Genomic DNA, 27,496 nt, shown 5'->3' with positions numbered 1-27,496 from the left:
AGCTCCCTGAACTAATCAGAATGCTCTCATTTTTAAATTGGTGCTCCTGGGAGAGTCTCTCTAAAGACTCTCATGGACCTAACTGTCCACCTATTAAATTATTTCTTAACCTATATTTCTGAATGGATTTACACCAGTCATGTCTAGTAATCTAAAAAGCCATGTAATTAAAGGTTGTACATTTGCACATTTTTTCAGAGCATAACCTTATTTTCAGGGGTGGCAACTGCAAGCAATGATTTTGGAAGAACAATGAGCTCAGTATTGTATTCATGAATTATATTGCCTTCATTCGCTAAAATGCGTTGCTAAAAGTAACACGTTTCTGGCTTGTGATTAGGTTCCATAGACTTGGGTTGATGGGAAACCTAAATAAACTGTCCTAAATTGTATGCATTTTAGCATTATGCTCCAACTATCCATTTTCTAGCAGGAGCTCCGGTCAGTTGAAATGACAATTGTCTTTTAATTTTTTTGCTGTGCTGCTTCCCATTTTGCATTAAATGCAAGCTAGTCATTGGACGTTATGTTGTATTTTCAACAAGAGACAACCTTAAAGTTCTTGCTGAAATGTTCCAAAGCCAGTTTCAGTTCCCTATTTTAGGTTTTCATATCACAATCTCTGTTTCACTAAATTATTGAAGATTGTCTATTAATGATCTGAATAGTATAAACTTGGAGGTCAGTCCCTGGGAGAACAAGTACACAGAATCTGGAAATCACTAGACCTGAGCATCAACAAAAGCAAAGTCACTCAGGAAAGGCCTCTAAATGGAAGTGCTCCAATGTGTATTTAATTAAACTCCTCACCTATGGGGGTAGTGACTAAAGCATATTGGACCAGGACCCTCCTCCTATAGATTGCATGCCAATTCGCCCTTTCTGTGTCTTAGGTACAGCTCTAAAAGCGACATATCATTTTACAAATCAACTACATAAATAAGACTAACTCTGTAGCACCCTTTATACTGACTGCACGTGCACACAGTAAACTCTATTTTTTATTACCTATAAATAGACACACTGTATTTGAAACTTGGAACATTACTTACATATTTTCATAGGTTTTAGGTCAAGCAACAAAATTAGACTTATGTGGGCAACTCAAAGGATCTTTGCATTAATACATAGTATTTATGTGTTCTTCATGTAACTGTTTATATTCAAGTGTGTGTCCACATCTGCCACGATATTTTAGGGATCTCTGATTAAGTGAGCCACAATGTTTACCTGTCATGACACACTTGCCAATGATCGTTCACCCTATTACTTCCAGATCCACCATTACCATTTGCTCACAAATAGGACAGTTTAACAACAGTCAAAAGGCAGTCCACTCACCTGACCAAGGTCTAAAGTGACATTGACTTCATTGTACTGCAAGCCCAGAGACAGGGGAGGACTTTGCCACCAGCGCTCTGTCCCATCAATCGCATTGGTTACTGGATGAGCTTTACTAGGATCTGCCGCATAGCAGTAGTCACAAAATTGACCCTGAAAAAAGAAAGTGCATAATATACATCACAGAGAGGTAAATAAAAACATTAATCACTTTACTAAGCCCATGCATTTATGTGCAAATATTTTAAAGACTATTTGAGGAATTGTATTGCTTTTAAATGTTGTTATGTGACTCATCTTCGCAAAGGATAAATAATTTGTTGTTAGGCTTGCACTTCATCTTTCTTCACTACACTCTGATTTGCTCCTTAAACTCCTCTATCAGGGCTTGGAGCAGAGAAATGTTTCTGCTCTAAGGGGAGTCCACCTCAGAACCACCATTTTTGTTAGTGGTCTAGTTCTGCATGTCTTTGTAGGAGCCTGCCTACTTTAGGTATCCTGCTGTGTGACTGTGCTGCCAGAGTGCCAAGAGCAAGCCCATCAGCGCCCATCCACACTCAGCACCAGCCATGCTGCAAGCTTAGAAAGCCACACTGTGAAAATCAAAGGTAATTCCACTCTAGCTTGCTTAATACACTGCAGAGAGAAGCTACTTATATTAGGTCACAACTGGTTGGGCCTCTTAAAACACCCACGCCTGCCAATATAATACATACTGATATAGGCAGCACAACACCAGGACTGGATTTCACTAACGAATCAGTAGTGCCACCAGTCCCCATTCATCATACAAATGCCAGCATTCGCTACAGCCTTAATAGCTGTTCACTCACATCTAAAATCTGCTGAACACTAGTTAATGATAATTCTCCAGTAAAAGATTCAGCAGCGATATATAGCTCTTATACAATTTGAAGAGCATGACTTACTTTTTATCACAGAATGATGTACCAGTGCTGAATCAATCCTCGACCTAGCCTGTGCTTGCCCTGAAGGATTCAAAGCCATGTACCTACCCTGCGCTTTGCTACGAGAAGGTGGTTGTAGATTACATTTTTAAATAGCGTTGGTAGGTTAAACTGTTTAAGTTGGCTGAAGTTAGGTCAACCGAGGTAATGGGTTTTATAATACACCCTTCACCGTCTCTGTTGGTAAGCATTGGTATTATGTTATTGTTCCCCGAGACATGTGAATGACTTCACTGATTCCTTGACAGAACTTACCTTACCTTTCACCCTCGCATATTCTTCCTTCTTTCTGTTGGCGGATTTTAACATTAGTAGGAACTTTCAATCTACTCCCCTGTTTATGGACTTGAATCGTTGGAAGCACTCGAGCTCTCTCAATTAGTTACAGGCCCCATACATAAAGAGGGTCATACTTTAGATCTAATATTAGCTCCGTGAGCTGATTAAGGTGGATAAAAACCTACCCCAGGCTTGGACGGATAATTTCTCAATCCTCTTTCTTTTGTTATTGGCTAACTAAGTAGGGTTATTGGGCATGACCCGTGCTAACTCTATTTTAGGAAGTCTCTGGGTCAATCTTTCTCAGGCCTCTTTTGCTGATGCTCTACTCCATACCTCATGCCCAATGGATAATCTTACGGTAGATGAAAAATCAACTGAGATGATAAACTTCTCAAGTTTGGAACATACATGCTCTTGACACAGTTCTTCGGACAAAGAAAATATGGCCTCGCACAACACTTGGCACCTTGGTACAGTGAGTGTAAGAAAAGTAAAAAACAATGGAGGATGACTTACAGACTGTAACAACAACTTAGGATAAACCTAAAAGCTGAAAAAAACTAATTGCTACAATAAAGTTGGAGTATTATGCTAAGCTAACTTTGGAGTCTCTTAATGCCTCAAAGAAGATTCCCTCCATCACACAAGCTTAATTAGCCATAGAGGCATATAACATCAAGTACAGCAAAAGTAGACGTTCTGTTATGACATTATTCTACACTTCAAAGAGAAAGTGTCTAATATTTTGTCCAATCTAGCATCCTTGCTCTCCTCTTCACTAACTTTTGGCTGTCAAATCTAAGGTTCACCTATGAAAAGTGAGAGAGAACTAAGCTCTACCTGTGTACACCCTTCTCTCAAAAAATGAGAGCAACTAAATTTGATTTCCTTTCATGCTATTGCCACTTCCATCTTTTCTGGCTCACATCTTGATCTAGATTTCCCCAAAATCTGAAAAGACACTTTGGATTCCCTTGCAGCCCCTTTGCTAAATCTACATTACAGCTCTTTAAAGCAAGGAATAGTTCCTGCTATTTCGAAAAGAGCAATGGTGCTGCATTTGCTTTAAAATTTCGGGTCTAATTCACTCCTGCACTTCTCAGTAAACATTTTGGAGAAACCTGTTAATAAGCTCATCATCAATCATTTTGAAGGCCACAGTCTATTGGACCCTCCACATTCAGGATTCTGACCAGCTCCTGGCATATTCAGAATGACAAGGGACAAGGGTAATTTGTACACTTGGCACTACTTGACCTCTATGCAGCTTTCGACACTATGGACCGTAGTATCTTAATTTCAATGTTGCAAGAATCTGGAATCCAAGGGGTTGCCCTGGACTGGTGTACATCATGCCTGGAAAATCATACACAAACTGTTAATCTTTTGCCATTCTAGTCGTCAGCTAGACAGGTGACTCAAAGAGTCCTACACATACTCATCGCTGAAACCAACTCTGTTCAACCTGTGCCTGAGGTCTTTCACACAACTGATTCACAGTCATGGCATAAACTTTGAGTTAAGCAGATGACTGGCGAATCATGTTGTCAATTCATCGCACCTTTCCCCTACCTTTTGCTGTATTTCACAGCTGTCTGTGAGACATATCTCTATGGCTAAATGACAATGCCCTCAATTTCAAAAGTAAAAAAACAAATCCTTAACTGTTCTACAGGTAGACCACTGGCTCCATTAACTTCTGATTTCTGGCCACTACCTAGCAAGCCTATCCTACCAATTCACTGGAAGTCTACTTAAATGCAAATCTTTCATTCACTGTATATGTAAACAAGCTATCCATTTGTTGCCCTTCTGCTTCTTCGTAAAATTCTCCCATTACTTCCATCTCACTCTCACTACCTAGTCGTTCAATTCTGTATTTTCAGACACCTAGATTATGGTAACACCCTGTTTCTTGGGGCACCCAGATATCTGCAGAAATGGCTGTAGTGCATTCAGAGTGCGGCTGCTAAACTATCTTTATCCTGCCATACATTTTCCTCATCCTCTGACTCACTGACCACCTTACATTGGCTTCCTTTGCCTAAAAGGGTAAGCTTCGAATTGTTGTGCATGGTTCATAAAGTGATCCAGAAGTTTGACCCAAAGTTCCTTTAAACTAGGTTGTAAGAGATACACCAATATATAAGCTGTGCTCTTCTACCACCAGCATTCTTGTCATACCTAAGTTTTAAAAAGTGTGGGTAGGCGGCCGAGGCATTTCAGCTCAGGCAGCTACACTGTGGAGCTCCCTTCCTTCTGAGCTTAGTTTTATTGATAACCTATTAGGATTCAGGAAATCCCTTAAACGTTGGCTGTATACATGCTTCTTTCATTACAGTTGTCCATCATTGCATCAGTAGGTTTATCCTTAGTGTCATGACATCTTTTCTAAGTACAAGTGAACTTTACAAATTTTAATAGTAATAATAATAAGAGGAAAGACTATCTAGATTGCACTTTGGCTAACACTTGCTAGATGCAATTAAATATACAACTGAGACAAAGTGTACGACATACTACATATGACTGTACTTCATTATACTTAATGGCCATATGCACAAGAAAAACTTACCTTTTAGATTCAGGTATACACTTCAGGAGTGTGCAGGTATCCCATTCAAAAAAAGTATTTGGCACCTCTGTTTTCGGTGCTAGACACGTCTTTTAAGCTCCTCCCACAAAAATGCCCCAGAACAAAACAACAACACACTTTTTGCACGTTTGCAGTGATGACGCAGAAAAAGAGGGTCCTACATATATTCACATGTCATATAACCAAAATTGTATAATGTAGTGTGATTTTAGTAAAGAAAATAATGTACGAGGGAAATTGTGCCCTCGGAGTGGTTCGCCAATATTATAAACGTGCTTTATTAATCATGAAGAATTGAAGATTTTAGTAATCCGTCATAATTGTAAATGTGTGCCATGATTTCTTATTGAAACTGTTTGTGCTTAGCTTAAATTTAGTAGAGGCTTTGGCCTAGTTGCCTGGTCTCAAATTCTAACTGCGTGACTTTTCCTTGAACTAATGTACCATATATTCTTGCTTAAAGTTGTATTTTTCCAGTAGAGATGACTAATACACTTATCTCCAAGGTTTCGTACTAGGCCGGTTTCATCCCCTCTGATGCAAGGTCAGTCTGCAGGTGCGGACAATGAGGGTACAGTTATCAAACTAATTGGCATACCATGTTGCAACTTGTGTTCCAAGGCTCCAAGGACAATGTATGCATAAAAGAGTACTAGTAGAAAGACATTTTTCATTGGTCAATTTGAAGCTACCCTATGAACCCTCCAATGGAAGACCCTGCAGAATTTGGAATGTTTCTTACTTAAACCCACTGGACAAAGAGAAGTCAGCCATTTTTCCTTGATGCCATCTTTGAAGCCAAACGCCAGACGCCATCTTAGCCCTTTTCTCTATCATTGAGAAACAGACTTTGAGAATTCTCACCCTAGAGACTTTAACTTTAAACTTTAAATTGCCCCGTCTTGCCCATGCAGTAACTTTGCCCATTTTCCTTGCTGCTGCAAGGAAGCTTGCCCTTAACTTTGCCTTTTTAAAATTCTGCCCCGTGCTGTCGAACCGGTACCTGAAGGACGAAGACTTTCTTGAATGCTGAATGTAATTGGTAAATGTGAAAGGTATTATGCATTGTGTTTTTCCTTTTAGGTACCAACTGCTATTTTGATAGGGCCCAAGCTAGAAGTTTTCCAAATTTGTGTTGACTAAATTCGTTTTGCATGAAGCCCCACATGCTAATGCTAATTAGAGGTTAGTCGAGGTATGAACTTGATGCACCATGTTGAATTGAAATCTTGTTATGCTGACCAATGTACGAAATTAGTCAAATTCAGTTGCTTACATTAGTGATTAGCATTGCCATAACTGAATGTACTATCATTCAGATATTTCGTAGATTGCGCTTCTTCCGCCGCTATGGACAGCTAATAATGTTCGTATACATATATCATTTGGTTTTGAGACTTATATACATTGTGCTAGCTTTGTTAATATAGGGAAATAAATTCACTAACTTTTAATAAACCGGTGTGGTTATTCATGACTGAAAGGTCATGGTGCGTCGAAATATCAACTGTTATTGATTCCTAATGAGTTATTATGATCCATTAACTGAGCATTGACTATTGATTACAATAGTTATTGATTATTGATTTAAGTGATCCGACTATTCTAGGATGAGAAGAGCCCAACTCGGCTAAAAGGTTCACCGACCTCCAACGTGTCCAGGTACAGGTAATTTATAAGGGCTGGACGCGTTATCAGTAGATGGTAGCAGAGAGTGATGGTTTCGCCCTTTGGGACTCCATCCGAGCAATAGACGGAGTTAGGTTAGAATTTTCTTTGATGAAACAAGTTGGAAAAATGATGATGCCCTAAGTCCCCAATGACTTTCCCGGGATCTCTGAGCTTGCGAATGGAGAATATGGAGGTGTGAGACAGTTTTAGGCGTTTCTAGTGACGGTATGAGTGAAGTTAGAGTTTTGCGCTTGCATAGCTTATTGCCGCAGATGAATTAAGAAGTTTGTGAGGATTTTTAGGGGAGTTACAGACTCCAGTTGAAGTTTTAGAGGAGTGTGACTCCAAAGTGCGAGAGTAGGGAAGTCGTCGAACTTCACATGTGTGTAGCGCTTTGTGCAGGAAAAATTGTCCGCGTGGTTGTTGATGTTGAGACGGGCCCTGCGAGGTCAAGAGACTCCGGAGTATGTTGAAAAGTGTATGAGACACTTGATTGATGTTGTAATCTGTTCCGTTTAATAGGTTGATCGACTTTGAGATATGACGAATTCTAAAGCGTGCTAGAATAGTTCATTGATCAGTTGAGAGTAAAGTTTGCGGGTCAAATTTTACTTGCGAAAGTGGGAGACCGAGAAAGATGGAATAACTGCTGAGGCTAGTGAAAAATCCCTATGGTTTCTGAAGCGAGTGTGTTACCCTTCCTGTAGTAAACTGACAGATTTGTTTTCTTCTTTTTGGTCAGTGCTTGCGATATATTGCAGAAATTAGTTCCGAATGAAGCTGAATGAAAGAGGACAAGCCGCGGGACTTTGTCAGCCGCAGTGTGTGGGTGTGACGTCATTAGGAGCCGTGCTGGGATAGGTTGGTTGGTGAGAAGGGTCGCGCACGGATTGGACGCAGTCCGTGAAAGCGCAGTTGGTGGGGAAAGGCAAGCAAAGAGTATTCCGGGAATTAAAGTCACTTATTGATTACTTATTTGAGAAAAATAAAAGACGGAAAGATGAAATTTTTCAAAGCATTTAAGAGTGCCATGAGGGGAGATGCTTACATCAAGGCAAATGTGGGGGAAGAAACACCGCCTGAGGGTACACCAGCTTACATCGTGATTGAGGAAAAGGGAGTAGCACCATGTCTTTGGCTAAATCAATGGTGCAAATTAACAGAGAAGCATGGAAGTGTAGCGTTCCCTATCCATGGGTCGTTTAACCTAAGGGTTTTGGAGAATTTAAGATTCACGCTATACGACATGAAAGTACCTCCAAGACCAGCACAGTTTGAGGCACTAGCAATTTGGGAGCTAATAGCTAGAAACCAACAACAAAGGAAATTTGAGACAAGAATAAGAAAAGTAGAAAAGACACTAGCGGATGCTAGATGGGATAGCACACAAAAGGTTTGGAGATCAGACGTACTGCAGGAAATTAAATTGTTCCCGGCAATTACTGATGAAGCAGAGACGGAAGGAAGGAAAGCTACCTATAAAACAAATAGGAGTCAGACCAGAGATAGAGAGAATAACAGAAACTCAAAAAGGTCAGACGAGTCAGACGATGAGGAGTTCATTATACAATTGCTGAATGATCGCCCGCCACCATATGTGGAAAGCGAAAAAGGATCAAGCATTAGTACTGCCCCTCCAGAACCAACACAGGGTAATGTAACACCGAATTTGAGAATATCGCAAAGGCAGAACGGTCCCGAGATGCCTTTTTCACTGCAAATACCACAAGTCCAGAGAATATATCCTGATGTGCCTAAATTGAAACCTGTCGATAATTATCAGCCGCAGGTTCAAAGACACTGATGTGATGAGCATAACTTGGGAACAACTTCTGGCTTAGGGGCTCAGGGAGGACAGAGTTACCAAAGACTGACATTGATTCAAGCTGAATCAACACAATTTTTGAAGCCTCAAGAACAGGTACAAGAAGTGCTGAGGTACACCCTAGTAACAGAAAGCCAATCAGGTGTGCCAACAATGATGAACCATAATGTGGGGATTAACATGCCACAGAATTCAGGGAACAGGCAGAATCCAGATGCAATATTGCTGCCTATTACTGTGGGTCCGCCAGTACCACTATATATACAGGCAAACCCAAACGTATGCGATCAAGGGGTAATGAGACAAAGTGAGACAGGGAGAAGATGCATAGAAATTACTCCAGAAACAACTCCGATAGCAAACACTGCCAAATGGATCTGGGTCGTTGTTGGAATTTAGTCCAATTCCAATTTGTGCTCAGTCGACTGTGGTAAGGTCAAATCCACCACTATTAATACCGTTAACCTCAAAGACTGAAACGTTACCGCAACCATCAGTAGCAGTTGATGTAAGTGCTACATTGATGGGACTGAACGCACAACAGCTAACACAATGGTTCAACAGTCTGAACTCAGAGTACATCCAGCGGGAAGGGAGAAGAATACCTGAATAAAATAAGATTGTTCATGGAGGCAGATGAACTAGTGGAGGGAACAATGGGTCTGAACAGGTTAGAATCATACACAGAAGAAGAGCTGAGGTACATGTGCCCTAGGATTACAAGAGAAGTGAGCAGCATACATAAGAAGTTGCAAGAAATTGCAGACAGAAATGGGATCGATATAGGTAAAACTAAACACTTGAGCAGAAGTTACAGGCTAGACTTTGAGACAAAAGATTTTGAACACATGAGGTCGGCAGGGATGAAAACACACCTTAAGGAGATACTGCAAAGCGCGCAGGTCTGGAGATGCCTAGATAAGTGGGAAAGCAGGTGGGTTAAGAAAAAGGACAAAAAGAAGGAAAGTACCCCAGATCGAAATGAAAAGGCACAACAGAATGACGATCTGATAACCATGTTGCCAATGAGAGAGACAGCAGGGGGAAAACTTGTACATGTAGCATGGCAGAGGTGCGATATTCAGTCCTTTACGGATGATTTCCCCAAATTAAGGGAGAAACCGATAGAATGGTATCAACAGACAGATAGGTTTGTGAAACTCTCAAAATGTCTCTGGGAAGACTTGAATACTTTATTTGAAATAGTGGTTCTGGCAGATTTATGGAAAGACTGTAAAAGAGCTGTAGGTTGGCCGACGAGTGAACCAGAAAGAGATAGGGACACAGGTGCACCATCGCCTACGGTAATGAGTTTATACCATAAGGTGATCAAGCACTTGAAAACCAAGGTTGCGTCGAAAAATGTGGATTGCCAGAGGATCGACAGAACAGCACAAGAGGCTAAAGAATCAATACATGCGTACTATGAGAGATTGTTGAAAGCGTTTAAAAATTACAGTGGCACAGAGACGATTGAGGCAAAGGACATGCTCCATTTCATGTTCAGATTTGTGGAAGGGTTGAGACCCGAGGTTAGTCAGATGATTAAAATGCATTTGATTTGTTGGCAGTCAAAATCGATCGATGAAGTGTTGAACTATGCAAAATACTGCAGTGATGAGATTGAGACAAAACAGAAAAGGTTGAAGGAAAAGGTGATGGTGATGCAGCTTAGAGCGGCTCAGACAGGTTTGCAAGGTTTTCAACAACAGATGCTGCAGCAGCAACAGCAGGGAAATGCTATGTTTCAGCCGCAGATGAGAGGCAGAGGTCGAGGAGGTTTTGTGAATAATGGTCCTGACATTAATACTGTTAAGATTCCAAATGGTATACAGGCAATGAAGAAGGTGATGCCATGTCACACGTGCGGAATCGTCGGGCATTGGAAACGGGAGTGCCCAATGATGGTGCAGGAAGGGGTAGGTCAGCAGAACAATGATGTCAATGCATTTCAGAGTATGAGAGGACCGAAATTGAGGGGTCCAAATCCAAATTTCCAGAATAATATGAATCAGATGCTGGGTTTACAACCCATACAACCGCAACAGGTGCAAATGCCCAGTGCACAAATGGCACAGTTACAGCCAATGCAGCAGCAGTTTCCCATGGTACCTAATCAGCAAATGCAAATACCCTTAGCACCAATGAATCAGCAACAGGTAATGCTTCCTCAACAGGTCACGGGTCAAGTGATGAACCAAAATGACACAGTACACCAATTCCCTTTACACAGTGAGGATGGAATAAACGATGTATGGGAGAGTGAAAGTTCAGATGAGGAGGGAAATTGTATGCTTGCAGCATCTTTGGAAGTTGATCAAAAGGGTCCGTATGTGGAAGGAAGAGTTATGGGTCATCGCGTTTCATTCTTGGTTGACACGGGAGCTACACGCTCTACTGTTAGGAGCATTGAAGTACCAAACTTGCCACTTTCAGGGAGAACAGTTCAAGTAGTGGGAGTAGCAAATAGATACCTGACAAACCCAATCACTGATCCAGTGCAAGTCAGAATTGGTAACTATCAAGGGTCACACATATTTGTGGTGTGTGACTCAAGCCCGATATCACTCTTAGGGAGAGACCTGTTGTGCAAATTGGGATGTTCGATTATGTGTTCTAATGATGGAATTAAAATCCAAACAGACAGTGATGGGGAAGAAGAGGACAGTGTAGGAGGGGACGAAGTAGAACCTGTCGATGAAGAGTATCCCCTGATTACTTTTTACCCAATGCTCACTGAAGCAGACATTCCTGCTGAGTTACAGGAAACAGTCGGAAAAGAAGTGTGGGATATGACAGGGAAGGAAGTAGGATTGGTCAAAGGAGTAGAACCAGTGAAAGTGACTGTGAAACCCAATGTAACTTTTCCCCAGACCACACAATACTATATGGCCCAAGACACCCTCATGAAAGTCGCCCAACTCATTGATGAGTTCATAAAACAGGGAGTACTAAAAGAAGTGTTAAGTAGTCCATGTAATTCACCAATTATGGGACTGATAAAACCGAGTGGAAAGGTCCGGATTGTTCAGGATTTGAGGAAGATAAATTACATAATATTCAAATGTTGTCCCGTAGTACCAAATCAACCTGTGATAATGTTTCAAGTTCCCTGTGATGCTGAGTGGTTCTCAGTCATCGACTTGTCACAAGTATTCTTTTCTCTGCCTCTTCATGAGGACAGCCAATTTCTCTTTTGCTTCAAATTCCTGGACAGGGTCTACAGTTGGTGTCGAATTCCTCAAGGGTTTTCGGAATCACCATCAATTTTCAATCAGATTCTAAAGAAAGATTTGGAATCGTTGGAGTTACCATTTGAATCAACATTGGTGCAGTACATTGACGACTTGCTAATCGCATCTAAGACAGAAAGTGACTGTACAGCAGATACCATTGCCCTATTGAACCATTTGGGAAGGAACGGACACAAAGTGTCCCCTTCGAAATTACAATTCTGCCAGAAGAAAGTGAAATATTTGGGTCACCAAATAGAGAAAGGGTCGTGAAGAATTATGAAAGAAAGAATAACAAGTGTACGTCAGATGAGTCCACCGAAGACGAGAAGAGAGGTGAGGACGTTTTTGGGAATGGTGAGCTATTGTCGCCAATGGATTCCCAATTTCTCAACTCTAGCAAAACCTTTACTGAAACTGACCCAGAAAGATGCGTTGGATGAAATAGAACTGAAGGGAGATGAGATGGATTTTTTTATTGAATTAAAGGAATGCATGTGCAGGGCTCCAGCGTTAGGTATGCCTGATTACACAAAGCCTTTCACATTGTTTTGTCATGAACGTGATGCATGTTCCTTGTCTGTCTTGACTCAAGCCCATGGTGGCGTTAACAGACCAGTAGCATATTTTTCAGCTACTTTGGATCCGGTCGCAGCAGCACTGCCAGGGTGCTTGCGTGCCGTAGCAGCAGTTGGTATCAGCCTAACCCAGAGTGAAAGAATAGTGATGGGACATCCTTTAACAGTCATGGTCCCTCACTCAGTGGAGATACTTTTGACACGTTCCCGAACACAGCACATGACTGGTGCTAGGCTTACAAGGTACGAGACAATAATTTTGGGTTCACCAAATGTGCAGCTGAAAAGGTGCACTACGTTGAATCCAGCAACCTTGTTTCCCAGTGAGAATGTCGAAATTGAGAACGCTGAAGACGTCGAGCACGACTGTCTTCAGGTGACTGAATTTTGTACAAAACCAGGTATTGAAGACACCCGGTTGGAAGAAAATGATCAAGTCCTTTTTGTCGATGGTTCATGTTTAAGAGATGCACTGGGAATATTGAAAGCAGGATATGCTGTATGTACGATAACAGGTGTTCTGGAAGCATCTTGGCTTCAAGTAGTTTACTCCGCACATGGATCTGAGTTGGTAGCACTTACTAGAGCTTGCCAACTTTCCGCATTGATGAAAGTCACCATTTATCACCATTTATACTGACAGTCAGTACGGATTTGGAATAGTGCATGACTTTGGACAATTGTGGTCACAGAGAGGCTTCATGACCTCTTCAGGATCACCAGTGAAAAATGGTGAAAGAATAAGAGAGTTGTTACATGCCATTCAGTTGCCGGGAGAAGTTGCGGTGGTAAAGTGCAGCGCACACTCAAAATCACAAGACTACGTTTCTTTGGGAAATGGGTATGTAGATCAAGTCGCAAGGTTTTGCGCATTGAACTGTATATTGCTCAGGGACGAATGGAACTTGATAAATGAGCCAGAACTTGAACCAAGCGAAGCCTTTGCTCTAAAGGTTGTAGATACAATAGATGAATTGAAGTCTTTACAGAACGATGTTAGTGAAGATGAGAAACTCTCATGGAGTAAATTGCAATGTGTAAAGAAACCAGATGATTTGTGGGTCTCAAGTGAAGGGAAATTGGTTCTGCCTAACAGCCTGTTGACACAATTGGCCAGGTTCTACCATGGACAGGCTCATCTTGGAAGGGACGCCATGGTCAGGCTATTCAAAACTGATTGGTTTAACCCCAAATTCCATCAAGTTGCTGAAGCAGTCTGCCACCGTTGCGTCATTTGTCAACAAATGAACGCGGGGAAAGGAACAGTAGTAAATTTGAGCCACATTGGGAGAGCTGGGGGTCCATTCAGCAGGATGCAAATGGATTTTATCGAAATGCCTGTGCATGGAGTCTTGAAGTATGTGTTGGTGATTGTGTGTATTTTTAGTCACTGGATTGAAGCATACCCCACACGTAGAAATGACAGGCTCACAGTTGCCAAATTACTCTTGAGGGAACTAATACCACGTTTCGGATTCCCGATCTCTTTAGAATCAGATAGGGGAAGTCACTTCAATAATGAGGTAATAAAATTACTGTGTGCAGCGCTGAACATTGAGCAAAAGTTGCATTGTAGCTACCGCCCAGAAGCCTCAGGTCTAGTGGAGCAAATGAACGGCACATTGAAGTCAAGGATGGCGAAAATATGTGCATCAACAAACTTGAAATGGCCTGACGCATTGCCCTTGGTATTAATGTCTATGAGGAACAACCCTGATAGGAAAACTGGACTGTCCCCGCACGAGATCCTCATGGGCAGGGCCATGAGACTTCCAGCAGTTCCTGCAAATGCTCTCTTGAATATTACAGATGATATGGTGTTGGACTACTGCAAAGGTCTAGCTGATGTGGTGCGCTCTTTTTCTCACCAGGTGGAGGCAACCACCTTGCCACCGATCCAAGGTCCAGGACACGCCCTGAAAGCAGGCGACTGGGTCGTGATAAAGAAGCACGTGAGGAAGTCGTGTCTGGAATCTCGTTGGAAAGAGCCTTTCCAAGTGATTCTGACGACTACTACCGCTGTAAAGTGTGCGGGAGTTTCCAACTGGATTCACGCCAGTCACACGAAAAGGGTGACGTGCCCCACAGAAGAGGAAGTTGAAGCATTGAAATCACCAGTGACTGACAAGAAAGTACCAGGCACCGAGACAAAGCTACGAGAACCCAGAGGTGAACAAGCAGAATTAGAGGAGGGAGAGATACTCTCTGAGGAAGAAACAGCCGATCCATTTGAGGAGAACGGAGGAGAGACATCAGAAAGTGACAGAGACCTTGAGGGTGACAAAGAGCCTGCAACAAGTGAAGAAGCAGGAGAGCCTGATCAGAGGAGGACTTTCCCAGAAGCGGACGATACACGAAAAGAAAAGGAAAATCTGATCGACCTCCTGGAGGAAGAAAAATAGGAGGGACAAAGTGAAATCGCTCAACCCCTTCTGGAACCAGTTGCAGGTCCCTCAGGTGAAAACAGTGCAAAACGGAGGCAAAGTATATCAGCAGTGAAACTAAGGACTAAAGAAATACCAAATGAGAACAAGTTGAAAGGGAAAAGAAAAGAAGTGTCTGTCGCAATAGCAACACCAAGTGAAGAGGCAGACCTGACCAAGGAAGAAAGCACCCGTGAGAGAGAATCAAAGGGAGATGCAAAATTGAAAAGGAAAAGAATACCGAGCAAAAGGTATTCTGGTCCGGAATGGGCATACATAGCCACTAACGATTGGTCAGACGAATTCGTATCCCTCAGTCTCGAGAACGAAGAGGCAGAACTTCACTTTGGCACTTGAGAAGTGAAACTCCGTGAACTTTACCGAATAAGACATTGATAACCTGATTGACTTTTAAACCGGCTAAGACATTGCTAAACTTGATTGACTTTGAAACTGATTTTGAGACAAAGCTGCTAACCGATAAAAGACTAAGCTGCTAAAGAAAACCGTGTGAACATTGAACTTTTTCAGCTTTGTATATATCTGCAAATCCGATTTGATAAAGTGTCTTCAACTTTCTGATTCTATACAGATCATGACAGGCTACACTACACAGGGGCATAAAATGAAGTGTTGTAAATACATGTGTATAGGTCTAATAACTGCATGCGTACTAATAATTGTAGCAATAGTTCTTGGAATGCATGGAAAGGATGAGAGAGGGACGAATGATGCTTATACTTCTAGACCTGCTACTACTACTGAACTAACAGCTTTAAAGAGACTCGAACAAGATGAAAGGCATCTGCATGATAAGAAGGAACTTTCGTCTAATTTTTTCTATCGCTTGCTGAGTGAGTATGTTGAGACCATGGATGCGAAAGATTGTTATGTGTGCACACAAATACCTACCTCAGTAGTGGAAGGGGTGACGTATCATAGCATGCCTCTTACGTACGGAATTACATGTAGTATAATAATGTCCAGATTTTATGGTCAGCAGTACATTCATTATTTTTACTCTAATTATGATGTTACATTTGCATATGTCCCCATAATCGAGTACCTGAGTAAAGTAGCCAGAGATTATTATATAAAATTGATGAGGGACTTCTTTGAGCCGTTGTCACCTTTTCACACAGCTCACGCACATAGAGAGAACCTTACATGCTTGCTTTCACCGCTGGAGATAAACTTTTTAGACCGCACTGACGATAGGAGGAAAGAAATGAAGGAGGAATTGGAAAGGGAATTACATAAGAGGACATCTGTAGATAACTATGCTTTTGCTGCGATAAAGACACAAGGGAAAATAGCTTTAGATACATTACACGTAGGGAGATTCTGTATACATAGACATAAATCATATTATGACACAGTTTTTGTGGGAACGAGTGAATGTAAACACACGTTTTTGTTTCAACCTAAATGGACGTTCATGCTGAATGGACAAGACCCAGTTATTCCAGGGATATATTACATTTGTGGACTTAACACCTATTATCGTCTTCCTAAAGGATGGTATGGGAGATGTTATTTGGGAATAGTGTTCCCAAAGATTTATCAACTAGACGATTTAAAGAAATTTCCAAAGCTGTCTGAATCACATCGTGTTCAGAAGAGAGAGACAGCCACTGGTGTGGTAGGAGATATATTTGGAGCTTTGATTCCTTCAGTGGGAGTCATATTGAATTCAATCAAAATACGAAAGTTGTCTACTATTGTGGATAACATGCTGACAAAATTCTCAGGAGCTATAATCCTGATGGATGCTGAACTCGCTGCAGAAAGAGCTATGACTCTTCAAAATCGGCTTGCCTTAGACATTCTTTTAGCAAAGGATGGCGGCGTTTGCAAAATGCTTGGTACTCGTCACTGTTGTACATATATACCAGACAGCAGTGGGCGAATTAGAAAGATGCTTACTAACTTAACTAACGAAAGTACAGATTTAAAGGAATTGAAAGAACCAGGAGTATGGGAGAAGGTTGGAAAAGGATTTGCTTCAGTGGGAAATTGGCTCAGCAACGTTTGGAACGGATTATTACTGAAAATAATAAAGGGAATGTTAATAATATTAATTTGTGTATTAGGCATTTGGGGAATATGGAAAGCTATCAAAATGTTGAAAGCAAGGAACAAAAGGAAAAGAGAAGAGAAAATAGAAAACAAAATAGTAGAAATATACAGAGAAAAATCGAAGGGAACCAAAAGAAAGAGGGAATTAACTGAAATGCCAAATTACTAAACAGAATTTTAATGGAATAAAATTTGTGGGAAGATTTGATGTGATGACATAATTAGTCATGAGAGGAGGGATTGATGACGCAGAAAAAGAGAGTCCTACATATATTCACATGTCATATAACCAAAATTGAGTAATGTAGTGTGATTTTAGTAAAGAAAATAATGTACGAGGGAAATTGTGCCCACGGAGTAGTTCGCCAATATTATAAACGTGCTTTATTAATCATGAAGAATTGAAAATTGTAATCCGTCATAATTGCAAATGTGTGCCATGATTTCTTATTGAAACTGTTTGTGCTTAGCTTAAATTTAGTAGAGGCTTTGGCCTAGTTGCCTGGTCTCAAATTCTAACTGCGTGACTTTTCCTTGAACTAATGTACCATATATTCTTGCTTAAAGTTGTATTTTTCCAGTAGAGATGACTAATACACTTATCTCCAAGGTTTCGTACTAGGCCGATTTCATCCCCTCTGATCCAAGGTCAGTCTGCAGGTGCGGACAGTGAGGGTACAGTTATCAAACTAATTGGCATACCATGTTGCAACTTGTGTTACAAGGCTCCAAGGACAATGTATGCATAAAAGAGTACTAGTAGAAAGACATTTTTCATTGGTCAATTTGAAGCTACCCTATGAACCCTCCAATGGAAGACCCTGCAGAATTTGGAATGTTTCTTACTTAAACCCACTGGACAAAGAGAAGTCAGCCATTTTTCCTTGATGCCATCTTTAAAGCCAAACACCAGACGCCATCTTAGACGACATCCTGATGCCCTTTTCTCTATCATTGAGAAAGAGACTTTGAGAATTCTCACCCTAGAGACTTTAACTTTAAATTGCCCCGTCTTGCCCATGCAGTAACTTTGCCCATTTTCCTTGCTGCTGCAAGGAAGCTTGCCCTTAACTTTGCCCTTTTAAAATTCTGCCCGTGCTATCGAACCGTTACCTGAAGGACGAAGACTTTCTTGAATGCTGAATGTAATTGGTAAATATGAAAGGATAATTGTATTATGCATTGTGTTTTTCCTTTTAGGTACCAACTGCTATTTTGATAGGGCCCAAGCTAGAAGTTTTCCAAATTTGTGTTGACTAAATTCGTTTTGCATGAAGCCCCACATGCTAATGCTAATTAGAGGTTAGTCGAGGTATGAACTTGATGCACCATGTTGAATTGAAATCTTGTCATGCTGACCAATGTACGAAATTAGTCAAATTCAGTTGCTTATATTAGTGATTTGCATTGCCATAACTGAATGTACTATCATTCAGATATTTCGTAGATTGCGCTTCTTCCGCCGCTATGGACAGCTAGTAATGTTCGTATACATATATCATTTGGTTTTGAGACTTATATACATTGTGCTAGCTTTGTTAATATAGGGAAATAAATTCACTAACTTTTAATAAACCGGTGTGGTTATTCATGACTGAAAGGTCATGGTGTGTCGAAATATCAACTGTTATTGATTCCTAATGAGTTATTATGATCCATTAACTGAGCATTGACTATTGATTACAATAGTTATTGATTATTGATTTAAGTGATCCGACTATTCTAGGATGAGAAGAGCCCAACTCGGCTAAAAGGTTCACCGACCTCCAACGTGTCCAGGTACAGGTAATTTATAAGGGCTGGACACGTTATCAGCAGTCATCCCCATTTGCAAAACATGACAAACATTCTGTTGAAATTTTGAATACTGAATAATCAAATCTCAGCAAAATTGACAAAGGCCATTTTGTTCAGCCACATTCACTTTTTTAAGTTCTCAGACATGCCTATAACGGCGTCGCTGTAGAAAGCAGAATTACTTGTCTGACAGAATTTATATCATATTAGAGAAATCTTTAGGAAGTAGACCCTTAGAGAAAAAGGTGTCACATAAAGGCTGTTTCCAAGGAAAATAATTTTACATTACTACAAATGGAAAGTAAAATATATTACAAAGAATTTCATTCAAGGTTAGTTAAAAAAAGAAAACAATACAAATAGGTTTGCAGGTCCCAGTTTAGGCCCCAATGAGGGCCGAAATTAGAAGGAGGCTTAGGTTAAGGGTTAGGATAGGGATAATATAGCTAGTGTTGGAGTTAACTTTAGGTAAAGGGTGGAGGTTAAGGTTGGAATTACGGTACATTTATGAGAGGGTCGATTAAATGACCTAGATCCACATGGCGAGTTGAACCTTAATTTATTTGGGATACCCCTGCCTTCGATAACTACTGCCCTCTGCATGAAATGGAGCCCAGATCTGCCTAAATGACCAAATATCACTCAAATGACCAAATGGCACTCATCAGTCAATCACTCCTCAAAATAAACAAGATCCTCGGAAAGCTTCAGACGTAACGGGACTTAAAATAAAAAAATAAGGTGGAGTTTCCTTCAAAGAAGGGGATTATACTGCCTTTTTCCAGAGCCCACCATCACTCAACTGTAGTGACATAAGTAAATACAACTCGGAAAACAGGTATTTGATTTTCTGAAAGCCATAAATCCTAAATGGCACCATTCCAAGATTTTGTAATGAAAGACCAGCATGGCCATAAAAATACAGAACCGCAGTAAACTTCACTTCAGCAGAGGATAGATATGCAGCCCCTGGGGATTACCAGCGCAATACTTCTTATCTTGACACATTTTATTCACTTTACTCACTGTAAATATACTGGGGAATTTCTAGAACCGCCGCCTCTTGTAACTGTTAGTACATTTCAAAATTTGGGATTTTCAGAGTGTGAATGGTGTGGCACCTTTAATTGTACCATGAAAAGAAGTAGAACATGATATATGGAGACTTGAGACCTTACCGGCTTCCTTCTCTCATACAGCGAGCCATAAGGAAGGCGCACTGTTTAAATTAAAGCATTCCTATGCCATTTTGTTACACAGATGAATGTTAATCTGATAAACTATCTTTGCTAGTACAGCACAAACTATCACATCCTTTATCGTGCAGAATGTAGCAAACAGGAATGCGTTTTACATTTTTAGGCAGTAACCGCTATCCTAAAATCTATGGAAGGCTGATGAAGTCTGTAGTGTGACCATCACAAATGTGTTTGTGAACACTGCAACAGGACGCTGCATTATTGGACCTGAAAACATTGAGGTGGTTTCCCCCCAGTCTTTTGCTTTCCATCCTCCTGTTTTTGCTGGCTCTGTTATTGATGGCTTTAGGGCTCTGCACACTTTACCAGTGGTAAAGTGCTTGTGCTCTTTCCTTTAAACATGGTAAAATTGGATTACACCTAATTGGCCTATTTAATATACTTGTAAATCCCTAGTAAAGGGGCACCAACTGCACCCAGGACCTGTAAATTAAATGCTAGTGGTGGGCCTGCAGCACTTATTTTGCCACCAACCTAAGTAGCCCTTTAAGCATGTCTCAGGTCTGCCATTGCAGCCTGTGTGTGAAGTTTTAATCTGCCATTTCGACTTAGTAAGTAAAACGTCTTGCCAGGCCCAAACATCCAGTTGTAATACATATAAAACACCCCCCGGGTAGACCGTACATAGCTGAGAGGGCAGGGTGCAGTGTATGTAAAATATTGCACATATACTTTTAAGTTTGACATGTCCTGGAAGTGAAAAACTCCTACATTTGTTTTTCACTACTGTGGGGACTACCTCTCCCGTAGGATAATATTTGGTTCCTTTATTATATTTAATAAGTGGGAGCAGATAGGAATGTCGAGTTTGGTATCTAAAAGTGTGTAATTTAAACCCTATTTAATGGTAAGGTCAGATTTTAAGTCAAAATTCTAAAATTCCCACTTTTAGTAAGTTGTCATTTTCTTGTCTGAGCCATTTGGTGTCTGCAGCCTGGATCCTGGATCACATGACTAGCTGTAGCTGGCAGTTAGTCTTTGTGTATTGCTCCCATACAGTGAGACAAAACGGAAATAGGTATTGGCAGGATAGGTGATCTCTGACTGATGTGGGGGAGGGCCGTCACCTATCACACTTGCACATGGCTAAGGCTCTGTCTGAGCACACTCACAAAGGATTTGACATTAGTCATGTATGTCCCCAGACAAGCTGGGGCCAGGGAAGGGAGGCAGGAAATTACAAACATCTCTCAGAGTAGACACCTCCAGAACCTTCTCATACTGCAAAGTGGACCCAGGTATAAATAGTGGACCCACAGACCCAACTCTTCAGTATACCTCTGGACCTGTGCTGCAGAATAAAATTGCACCATGTGGCGATTTGGGGAATTTGGTTGGAACTCTGCATTACAAGAGTAATGTGAAGACTTCAAAAATCCGCAAATTTCACAGATAGAACAGAATATTTCACCTATCCCTACCAAATACCCCTTTCAGTGGCATTTTGGAATACACAGTGAACTCATATAAAATAACTGATTATTATGTGCCACATACTCCAATAATATCACCAGCTCATGTTCACTAAATGTATTCGTCCTCTTTCATGACTTTCATTATAATGAAACAACATTTTTGGTATAGAAATTGACATCTGCTACTCAGCTGTTGTTTTCTCTTTAGTTGTGGTCTCTGGAATGAAAAGAGGATATCATTTCGTGCCTGTAATGTTGTCATTCACAGATAGCACACCACTCAAGAAATACTGAATTGCAAATTGGGAGTCGGTAAATGAAAAAAAATATTTTGCGAATGGTTAAACATCGGAATTTGGGAATCAGAAAAGGAAAATTGCAATAAACTAGGAATTGTTATTTGAGTAAAACCTTTCTTCGTACACCTTGATTACAGATTAGGTAAGTATGATTTACTACAACTTACAAATAATAATTTGGTTAAAAAGTTTGTAAAAGGGCTGGCAGACAATTATTCGGTTCCTGTAAAAGACCTACTCAAATGCAATTTAAAAGGGAGCCAGGAAAATTGGTCAATTCCTAAGAGGAAGGCTTTTAAGGTAAACATAGATGCATTAGAAACAGAGCTGATATTACCTCAGATCCTAATACAATGTCCACGCACATGTAAAGTTACGAGAAGCGGAGTTACTTCCTAAGCTCTTAATGTTATGTTATTTAGCCTCTACAATGTGCACTGAATGTATGTCGGAACAACGCATGCTGGAACAACGCATGCCTGAACAACGAGGTCGGAACAACGACGCGTTGTTCCCACTAATACCTTTACCATGAATGCCTTAAAAAATGATTTTTCGTTGTAAAGGCATTCCTGGTAAAGGCATTAGTGATAGGCATGCATGGTTCCAGCATGCGTCCCCCCGGCCCCCCATCCCTAAAAACTACCGTGACCCCCCACCCCCTCCCCGAAAACCACGCCAACCCCCCACCCTTGCCCCTAAAACTACCCCAACCCCCCACCTCGTCCCTAAAATTACTGCAACCCCACCCAACCCCCAAAACCTAAAACAACCCCAACCCCCACCCAATCCCTGAAACCTAAAGTACCCCAACCCCCACCCCTAAAACCTAAATCCACCCCGCCCCTAAAACTACCTTGAGCCCCCCCACCCTGCCCCTAAAACCTAACCCCCCAACCCCCCCACCCGCCCCTAAAATTACCCGACCCCCCAACCCACCCCTAAAACCTAAAACCACCCCAACCCCCACCCCTAAAACAACCCCAACCCCCACCCCATCCCTAAAACCTAAACTACCCCAACCACCACCCCTAAAACCTAAAACCACCCCAACACCCCGCACCTAAAACTACCCCGAGCCCCCCACCCCAGCCCTAAACCCCCCAATCCCCCACCCTGCCCCTAAAATTACCGACCCCCCAACCCACCCCTAAAATTACCGCAACCCTTCACCCCGCCCCTAAAAACTAAGCCACCCCAATCCCCCATCCCACCCCTATAAACCTAAACCACCCCTTCCCCCACCCCCAAATACTAAAAATACCCGACCCCCACCCCGCCCCTAAAACTAAAAATACCCCTCCCCAAACCTAAACCGCCCGAGCCCCCACCCCTAAAACTAAAAATACCCCGACCCCCCCCACCCTAGCCCCTAAAATGAAAAATACTCCTCCCCTACCTTCCCCACCCTAAACCTAAACCGCCCGACGCCTCCTCCCCTAAAACTAAAACCCCAACCCCCACCCCTAAAACTAAAAATATCCCAACACCCCCACCCCTGCCCCTAAAACTAAAACCCCCGACCCCCCTCCCCGCCCCTAAAAATAAAACCCCCCACCCCGCCCCTAAAACTAAAACCCCGACCCCCCACCCCTGCCCCTAAAACTAAAAATACCCCGACCCCCACCCGCCACTAAAACTAAAAATACCTCTCCCTCCCCCGCCCTAAACCGCCCAACGCCCCCTCCCCTAAAACTAAAACCCCGACCACCCACCCCGCCCCTAAAACCCCCACCCCGCCCCTAAAACTAAAAATACCCGACCCCCCACCCCAGCCCCTAAAACTAAAACCCCAACCCCCCACCCCACCCCACTTACCTGACTCGTCGCGTCATCCTCCTCAGCCGACTTCCCTGTTTTGTGCCTTAACTACGCATGTGCGTTGCTCACCACATGCGTGGTTAAGGCACAAAACAACAAAGTCGTGGTTAACGAAAGCGTTGTGCACTATCTCCAGGCTGATCTAAATGAAGTGATGGGTGTAGGAAAGGTTAGAAAATGTCAATTACCACTGAAATTCAGGAAGGAGGAAGCCATCCTTAGCTTTTTTGGAACTGAATTCCATGTTTTTGCCACAGACACTGAAAAGGACTGACCTTCTTGATGTTGTCTTCTAAAACTACTTAGATGGGGCAAATTCAACGTAGATGATCTCGGTGTTTCGAATGACTTGAAGTTTTTTATGAAGTGAAAATGGCAGCTCAAAACAGCGAATGCTAGAATAATCTAACCACACCCCAGTTAGCGCATGGGATGTTAGCATTTTTCAGTCATTGAAGAGAAAAGGAAAAATAATTCACAAACTTTTCCGGTGATACACACATGAGGATACTACTGAACTGATCTGAAGTACTTGGGATAGGTGGGAGTCAAATACAACACCAAAACTCTTGACCTTTCCACAAGGAATGGGAACTTTCCTCATTTTTGGGGGCCAATAAACATCCAGCCACAGATCGCTACATTGTTTGATCACCAGGACCTCTGTCTTTTCTGCATTAACCTTCATTTTATTATGTCCCATCCATTTCTAGATGAAACGTAGAGCCCGGTTAAAAGTCCAATTATGTGGAAGGTAACTAGATGCACTAACAACTGTGTGTCATCTGTTTATTTGCATGCTTCGATCCCTTTCTTTTCAAATAACTTACCAAGGGGGATTACAACCACAATAAATAAAGGAGGAGAGAGGGAAGATCCCTGAGGCACCCAACTGACTATAGGTACATGTTGTTCTGAGAACGGACCCAGCATAACAGCCTGGGGACCATTAGTCAAGAATTAGCGAAACAGCTGCAGTACTACATGTTTGATTCTTATGGCCTCAAGGTAGTCATTCAAAATAATATTATCAACCGTATTCAAATAGGTCAATTAGGATAATTGCATTGACTTGGTCCATGTTTAAACCTGCTCTCAAGTCATCTAATATGGACTTTATCTGCCTCAGTGCTGTAGGCAGGTCTAAAACCCACTGCAACCTAGCAAGGCAAATGTTATTTTGCAGATGATTTCCCAATATCATGACAGGAGACAGAGCAGGTGAAAAGGTTTAGGATTAATAGCGTCAGTACCTGTTTTCTTCAAGAAAACAGTTATTAAAAAAGGCTGGAACATCTTCTCTATTATAAAGATTAATCAAAAAGTGTTCAAATTTTCAAAGCAATTCCTGAAGAAAGTGAATTAAATACAAAATGAGGACAAGGATCCAGGGGAGATCCAGATTTTATGTTGTCCAATACAATGAGGATCACCCTCTGAAATCAATGGTAAGTTTACTAAGAATATTGTACACTGGGGAACACCCACCTCAACCAGAGCAAAACAGGTTGCCTCAATTTGTTTACTAATATTGGAAATGTCTTCAATAAAATCTGCAATAAAACAAGCACAGAGCTCCTTGGAAGGGAATACAGGTTGCACTTGTGAAGTATTATTGAGTTCTTTTACGAATTTGAAAGACTGACATATGAACATTATTTGGGTAATTTATCCTCTGAGAATAAAATGTCTCTGGTCTTAAACGTCAGCGGTTTATTATCTCTAAAGACATGTGTAACGTCGGAGTCTTATAATTCTGAAACGTCGGAAACTTTGTACTTTAAATTCAGGCTTTATTTGCAAGATACAGGTTACAAAGGCTTGCCAAATCTGTTGTGCGTGTTGCGTGTCTCTCACCAGCTCCGATCTCCAACTTCCTTCGAATCCGACTCAAGCCACGCAAACCCTCATGCGCTAGCACAATAGTTCCAAACTTGAATAACAATAGTTCTAAACTTAAAATAACAACATAACACATCTCCTCCCTTAACAACAAAAATAAAAAAACAATTAAGAGTAAAAGAACACTCAATAATAAAATTACAAAATATAATCATCCAACCCTTTTGGTTTTGAAGAAATTCTTTTGCCAATGCGAGTTGTACTTCCCTTGTTACTAACTACATTAGAAGTACCTCACATTTCCATAGATTCAACATAATCTCCTACATCACTAGCAACACATGCCAGAACATCCTCACTTTCCAAAACTTCTTCTTCCACAACTTGCTCCAGATTCCTTCTAGACACATCATCCTCAGCATTGTCACTTATGCATAACTCCTTTTCCAGATTGTCATTCAATTTATTCTTTCCTACTCCAATATCTTCTATAGAGTCACTTATATTTCGTACATTTGTAGGCTGACCTTTAAACACCGCTATCCTTTTAAGGTTCCATACCTTTCCATCACTCAGAAGGACCGCGTTACGTAAAACATTGCTTACTTGAATAGGTTCTAAAAATTGACTTTCACCCTTTCTTACTCTCCATGGTTTCTTCACTTTAACCCAGCTACGTACACAAATTTCTACACCACTTTTTGAACCTCTTCTGTTGTCAAAAGTTTGTTTATAAGCCAAATGTTTCTTCATGATTTGATCTCTAACTTTCCCAAAAAGCACCTTACATTCAGAAACCTCCAACAACCACTCCGGGTTGCACTTTGTCCTAGGTACCCTGCCTCTCATTAACTCAAAAGGAGATAAGCCAAGAGCTTCATGATAACAAGTTCTATAAGACCACAGTGTTTTATAAACTTGAACCGACCAATCGCTACCATTCTTACACGCAATCTGAATTACATTCTTTCATAACTCTACTAAATCTTTCGATCATTCCATTGCCACTTGGATTGTATAAGGATGTAGTTCTATGTTTAACTCCAATTCTTTCAAAATACTTCTTCGTCAAAGCAGACGTAAATTGTACCCCATTGTCACTAATAATCTGTACAGGTAAACCTTCCTCCACAAAAGTACTGTCCATAAATGTCAAAACCTCCAAGGAATCCACCTTATCCACAACTTTCACCACTCGCCACCTAGAGAAAACATCAATCATAGCAATAATGTACTTCCCAGGATTTCCAATGGGACCCATGATGTCGATGGCAACAGTATGCCACGGCTTATACGGAACAATAGGCTCACACATATTAGGTCTTAAAGTATTCAAAGTTTTATCTGAATTAGCACAAATGATATATTCCCTTACAACCCTTTCAGCCTGAACATCTATTCCTGGCCACCAATACCATCTCTTCACCCTTTGTTTGGTTTTAACAATTCCACAGTGAGTTTCATGACATAACTTTAAAATCGTATTCCTAAGTGTTTTTGGTGGTATGGCTCTATCGCCTCTAAAAATAGTTCCCTGAACAAATGAAAGCTCACTCCTCACCTCCCAAAACTGTTTAAGCTCCTTGGAACTTTTAGACTTGTTAGGCCAACCTTTCATCACATATTCCAACAATGAGTGTAAATCATTATCCTTAGAATATTCTTCCTTCCACACCTCCTCTCTTATGCTTATGGCATCACCATCATGAATTAATGCAACTTGTAACTCCTCTCCTTCACCCGCATCACATTCTAATATCTCAGTAGGCATTCGGGACAAATAATCTGCCAACACATTACTTCTTCCTGGAACATATTCGATTTCATAAACAAAATCTTGCAGGCGCATTGACATTCTTGCAATCCTCGCTGATGCTTTACACATTCCTTCAGTGGTCAGTAATTTCACTAGCGGTTTATGATCAGTACGTAAAATACATTCTTTACCCCACACAAAAGATCTTTAATGCTCCAGTGCCCAAACACATGCAAGTGTCTCCTTTTCTATTACCGAAGATTTTTCTTCATTCGGTGATAATGCACGAGAAGCAAAAGCAATTATAGCTT

The 27,496-nt window shown here is 41.2% G+C and overlaps 1 protein-coding gene across 2 annotated transcripts in view; it reads right to left on the bottom strand.

Moving 5' to 3' along the window:
* Positions 1-27,496, bottom strand: part of LAMA3 (laminin subunit alpha 3) — a 933,952-nt gene that overhangs the window by 812,660 nt on the left and 93,796 nt on the right. For both annotated transcript variants that reach the window (XM_069220025.1, XM_069220026.1), the window contains exon 2: positions 1,342-1,494. In XM_069220025.1, the coding sequence (XP_069076126.1) occupies positions 1,342-1,494 (153 nt within the window). The remainder of the gene's footprint in view (positions 1-1,341; positions 1,495-27,496) is intronic.

The sequence above is a fragment of the Pleurodeles waltl genome, chromosome 2_2 (assembly GCF_031143425.1).
Source record: "Pleurodeles waltl isolate 20211129_DDA chromosome 2_2, aPleWal1.hap1.20221129, whole genome shotgun sequence".
Classification (NCBI taxonomy): Eukaryota; Metazoa; Chordata; class Amphibia; order Caudata; family Salamandridae; genus Pleurodeles; species Pleurodeles waltl.
Note: the sequence above shows the minus strand (reverse complement) of the source record. Positions and strands in the feature narration are given on the sequence as shown.